We start from the raw sequence: 6,280 nt of genomic DNA, 5'->3' as shown, positions 1-6,280 counted from the left end.
CATAACATCACAAATAACTAAGGAACACACGAGTGACTGACTAGTGACTAAAACCCAGAACCCTAACATAAGCATTCGTGGTCTTGCACAGGGTCTAATCCAGAAGTTCTCCAAACTTGAGTATGCCTCAGAATCAGCTGAGACATTTCCAAAAAGAGAGTGGCTGAGTCCCCACCTCAGGTGTATTCAAATCCGTTTCCCAGGGGAAATACCAGAAAAACTATAAAATCTCCCTGTGATTATTAATTGACCCAACATCATGACACTACTTATTATTAAACAGATGTCCTACAAATATTTTATTTATTCTTGAGATTAGACCCCATTGCACATATTTATCATGACTTATTTATTTCAATTCATGTTTAAAATTATGTAAAAAATTCAAGTGTAATCCTGTAGTGTATCAGTAGAGATAGAAATCTGGGTGAGAATTCCTTTCCCAGGGGCCTCAGAACACGGAGGTTGTACATTAGCTGACAACTGCCCCGTACACTCTCTCCCTCTAGGAGAGTCCAAAGTAGACGGCTGATCCCATATGCCTTGGTCTAGGGTATAATTTTTTGGAGGTAATTCACAAAACCCTTATGGTTCAATTTCAAATCATGCTCCAACAGAGTCATCCAAGAATACTTTCCAAGATTCTTATTCATTTGCAATTAGGTCAGCATGATATAATCCAAATAACCGCGGGTGGGAGATCAGCAGAGTCAGGAGTTGGGAGGAAGGAGTCATCACCTTGCTTCTGCCACTTTTCTAGTTACATGACTTTGTACAACTCATAATTTATATGGATCTCTGCTCTCTTTATATAAAAGTAAGTGAGTATTTGTTAAGTTTCAAATAGGTAACACATGTAAAAGTACTTCAAATATTTACGATAACCAAATTGGGGTCTTTTTTTAAATAATTAGATTGTCTTAAGTTTTTCTCCCTGTCCTTTCCTTATTTCTGAGCCAGTACTTCCTATATTTCTCTGAAAACTAAACTTTTTCCTAGATCTGTTGTCTAGTAGTCTTAGAAAACAGAATATAAGCCTTTAAAAAAGGCTGCCCCTGACAAATATCCCTTCCTTTAACTGAAGAAACTGAAAAAATTCCATGTATCCATGACCTCTGCAATGCTCTGGTTTTCTTAAACTTTTTAAGTTACATTTTCCAAATATAAATGTCCAAAATTGGTAACGGCTATAAAAATGAAAGTGTTCTAATTCTCGTGATACTCATATTTGAATGCAGCAGCCACAGCAAGTAAGCATATAAACTAGTGATTGGCACAGTAACAAGGCAAGAGAAGTGATCCCCTCGGTGGAGGAAGAGCAGCCTTGCAAAGTTAGGTTCATGCAGACCAGCAAGGAAGAACCAAAGCTTTACCACTAAAGAGCTGAAAAAATAAACGCTTAAAAGAAAACAAAATGCAACATCTATTACACTAAAGACTGAAGTTTACACAAAAAATACAAAATACCAATTCATGTATAAAACTTGCTATAATATTTGTACACAATTACACATCAAAATAAAAGGGCTACTGTGAAAACTATACTAATTAAAATGAATAAAACATATATTTATACATCAAAGATATGCTTAAAATTTCAAGAAAAATCAATAACATTTTTTGCTTTGTGATATATTAACTTTCAACCAAAAGCTTTAAATATTTTTACAAAGTAGATTATTACATTTTAAACTTGTTAACGTCAGAATTTGCTACTTTCCAAATACATTTTTGAGACTAGTCTAATTCCACAAAATAATTTGTGACATTTTAATTGTAAAGAAGCTTTAATACAGATAGAAACAAACAAATATATACAATTGAAAAGGAGGATGGTACCTTACTGCTTTTCTGCCTGGACATTATTCAAATACTGAAATACATCACTGTGAAACTGCATACATATTTTCTGCTTAAATGTAAATTAGTGATTAGATTCGGTTTTATTTTCCTTATTTGTTTTCCTTAATTATCAACTGGGGAAAAAGGAAAAATAATTCACTTACACTTAGAAAAAAATTCTAAGGTAAGTGATTATAATTATACAATGGTAATTTTAGCACTAGAGAAGATAATTATAATAAAGTTTAAGATACAGCCAATACATCTTTCTATTAACATTTTTATCCTAGGTTTCCAACTTTTTCATTTTTCTTCTTATTTTGTGAAGAATTACTTTTCATTTCCATAAAGCTCTGACATGCTAAACTAGTTCAAATGAACAGTATGTATGAGGGGATGAGATAAAAAGGTTTATAGCTGGTTTTAATGAATAGTTGGGAAACTGTTTGGAGATTTACCATGTAAAGTGGAGAGATAGAGAACTTAACAATTCCAACTAAAATTAAAAGCATCTTTGAAAGCCAAGCACAAATGCTATAAAATCATGGCTTATAATATATGTGAGTTTTATTACTTAATCTTCTTAATGATGTAAAACTCTTCTTTCTTGCTGCATTAATATTGTGGGTGTTCTTCTTATCAGTCAAGTATATTGGGGAAAACAACCCAGAAAGAGGATATTCTCAAGTATCACATTAACTTAATTTGCTGGTTTTAAAGGCACAAAACCTATCACTCAATGTTTCAGGTGTAACAGAGTTGAAATTCTACTCCTACCTTCATTTTTAAAGTTTTGTGAACTCCTGGTCTACATACCATTTACGACTATCATAATAAGTATTATACTGGCACTCTTACAGAGTTTAGTATCAATCACACAACCACCGGAATACTCAGTTTAAAGTTCAATTTGGTATAAGAACGTGTTCTCATATAGATCAAGCTCAATAAATGTAGCATCAAAATCCTTAGGTTTAATTTTCCACCGTGCTTTAGAGTTTTAGATCTCAGGAAAAATAGAAATTATATTCCAGAATAATTTTTATACTTTGGTACAAAACCATAGATATGACAAATCTCTCTAGATGAACTTGGGTTCTCGAGCTCTTTCAACATGGGTTTTAATTCTAACTTGCTATATTAAAGGGCCGTGGCATTAGGAAGGTTGAGAACCACTGACTTAAAGCTTTACTTTGTAATCTGTAAAATGTGTTCATAACTATACCTCCTTTCACAGCACTGTTTTGTGAAAACAGGATTATGCATTAATTACATAATGTGAATTTCTGTAATATAAATATCACCATATACAATTGGTAAATAAGAAAAAACTGTCACTATAGCACAGAAATTATTTTGATTCCAATGTGTTTTTTCCTAGCCTGTTGATTTTTGACCCACCATTAACACCATCTTTACATAAAGTATATTAAGTTGGCTAAACACAAAAGAGCAAAGGAAGACTGTAAAAGAATTAAAGAACTCAGTATCTTCAACATTTTAATTACTCAGTAAAGAAATTATAGATGAACAGTCAATAATCCCCTATTGGTATCACTACTTCTCACAGTCTTGAGAAAATGCAGGAACACATCATGGCTCTCACTTCAACCTCACTGATGGTAACACAGCAAGGGCCTGAGTGAATGGGCCTCCCTGTGTCCCTACAAGGGCCTGAGTGAATGGGCCTCCCTGTGTCTCACAGCTCACACACAAGACTGGTAAGAGCTGTGGGATATAAGTGATGCATACTGAATATTTACAGGTCATAGAAATAACCATGATAACTCAAAATTGTTTTGGCTATGCAAATATCTGTCCTAGTTAATAAGCCTTAATTTCTGGAAAGCTTTCTTCTTTTTTTTATTTTTAGAGACAGAGTTTCACTTTATCACCCTCAGTGGAGTGCTGTAGCATCATAGCTCACAGCAACCTCCAACTCCTGGGCTTAGGACATTCTCTTTCCTCTGCCTCCCATGTAGCTGGGACTATAGGTGCCCACCACAACACCTGGCTATTTTTTTTGTTGTTGTTGCAGTTTGGCCGGGGCTGGGTTCAAACCCACCACCCTCAGTATATGAAGCCCTACTCACTGAGCCACAGGTGCCACCCAAAAGGGTTCTTTTTTAACAAAAATACATGCCCATTTATTCCCATTATCACTTCTTGGCTTAGTTTGACCAGTCTGCCTTAGAAGTCCTCACTGCATGATTCTTTCTCCTCTTTGTTTATGTTGCGTGTCTCCTTAACTCAACGGTCTCAACCCTTCCTTTCCATCACATCACCTTTAACTCTTTGTAAAAAAATGAAGTCCTATATATGCTAGAGAATTTTATTTTATTTTTTAAGGATTTAACATCCTTTTAACAATGTTAGTATTTTTTTTTTTTTAGACAGAGCCTCAAGCTGTCCCCCTGGGTAGAGGGCCCGTGGCATTACAGCTCACAGCAACCTCCAACTCCTGGGCTCAAGCGAGTCTCCTGCCTCTGCCTCCTAAGTAGCTGGGACTATAGGCGCCCGCCACAACGCCCGGCTATTTTTTGGTTGCAGCCGTCATTGTTGTTTGGCGGGTCCAGGCTGGGGATTAGAACCCGCCACCTTAGGTGTACGTGGCTGGTGCCTTAGCCAGTTGAGCTATAGGCGCCGAGCCAATGTTAGTATTTTTAAAAGATCATTATTGTTTTTACCAATGCTCCATAAGAAAGCTGCTTGGGTTTTCAGTGATCTATTCCAGTATTATTTTCCCTACCCCTACAAATCCTCTCATTTTTAAGGTGTAATACTGCAGAATGTGAGGTTTTTAAGGAATGTGAGGTTTCTGCTACAGCAGAAATGAGTTATGTTTATTTAGCATACTTAGCATGAGCATGTTTGTTAGAAAATAAAGACTCAAATATTCATTAGAAATAATTTAATTTTAAAAATTTCCTCCATTTAGAAAGATTTGTCACATTCATAGTTACTATTCGTTTAATCATCAAACCTTATCAGAAAAATCATAATCTATAACCATGGGTTTTCTTCTTTGATAATTCCCAAACTCAGCTTCCCTGCTTAAAAGTTTAGTTTTAACTCTAGTATTTTCCAAAAGAAATTTAAATAGAGAAATCCTGATGAATTATTAAAAAATAATGGGTTTCTGGCAATTTAGTATCTCAAATTTTAATCTATGCTATAAGCAGAATTAGGATCTTGGGTTAATTTGGCACGCATACTGATTTAATATATTTTTTCTTTTTTTTTTTTTTTTGAGACAGAGCCTCAAGCTGTCACCCTGGGTAGAGTGCTGTGGCATCACAGCTCATAGCAACCTCCAACTCCTGGGCTCAAGCAAGTCTCCTGCCTCAGCCTCCTAAGTAGCTGGGACCACAGGCACCCGCCACAACGCCCGGCTATTTTTTGGTTGCAGCCATCATTGTTATTTGGCGGGCCCAGGCTGGATTCGAACTTGCCACCTTAGGTGTATGTAGCTGGCGCCCTAGCCACTTGAGCCACAGGCACCAAGCCTAATATATTTTTTTTTCATAAAAATATCTTTAGCAGACACAGAAAAATCAATCAAACAAAAACCAAAAATTTCATAAGTGTTCTCATGATATACTTTCGTTCTGGAAAGAAGGAACTATAAAAAACCCGATGTCAATAATAGACTTAACACAAGTCTGAATAATGAATTGCTTATCTGGAGCACAAAGTGCTCTAAAAAAATATGTAATAAGAAAATAACTTAGATATTTAAAAAATGACGGTTGTTAAAGAAAATTTAAGTACCTACTAAGGGATATATATTTTGGAAACTATATTAGCTACTATTTCTACTTTTAATTTCTAAAAGCAAAAGTTAAACCTATCTTTTATTTTTTAAATACCTACGGTCTGGTTATTTTAAAATTCTGGAGAGACTGGAGTTTCATACAAATAAAAACATTAATGGAATTAGTTATCTTGTAGGGACAAATTTTAAATTTTAATATAACTACGATCTTATACCAATAAACACTAAATTTTACTATAGCTAAGCTTAATATAGCTATTCAACATAAATTATCTATAATTTTCATCTTCCATTTCATAACTGATACATAAAAACCTAAGAAAGATACTTACTGGCTGAAGCCTGAGGTTGCATGCGAGGTATTCCTCCATTTGGCACTTGGAAATTTGAGTCACTTCTGCTGCTTTTCACTGAGTCAATTTGTGTATTAGATGTTCGGGACAGGTTTGGAAGACTGCGTCTTAGTTTTTCTAAACAATAAAATTTTAATTAAGAAAAATTCTTTCACATAGAAGAATTTAAAATATTCATTAACATTCAAAAATCAAAACTTCTGTATATTTCAGAAGAGAAAATAGGAAGTATCATATTTCAAAAATAAACTTCTCAGCCCACAGTCTATAATTGAGTAGAATAAGAGAACGAACTCTTTTTTTTTTTTTT

General features: G+C 34.6%; 1 protein-coding gene across 2 annotated transcripts in view; it reads right to left on the bottom strand.

Annotated features, from left to right (window-relative positions):
- Positions 1 to 6,280, bottom strand: part of SLAIN2 (SLAIN motif family member 2) — an 80,016-nt gene that overhangs the window by 36,436 nt on the left and 37,300 nt on the right. For both annotated transcript variants that reach the window (XM_003794590.3, XM_012808102.2), the window contains exon 6: positions 5,950 to 6,087. In XM_003794590.3, coding sequence (XP_003794638.1) covers positions 5,950 to 6,087 — 138 coding nt within the window. The remainder of the gene's footprint in view (positions 1 to 5,949; positions 6,088 to 6,280) is intronic.

This window comes from Otolemur garnettii, unplaced genomic scaffold (assembly GCF_000181295.1).
Source record: "Otolemur garnettii isolate 467f Iridium unplaced genomic scaffold, OtoGar3 scaffold00083, whole genome shotgun sequence".
Lineage (NCBI taxonomy): Eukaryota > Metazoa > Chordata > Mammalia > Primates > Galagidae > Otolemur > Otolemur garnettii.
Note: the sequence above shows the minus strand (reverse complement) of the source record. Positions and strands in the feature narration are given on the sequence as shown.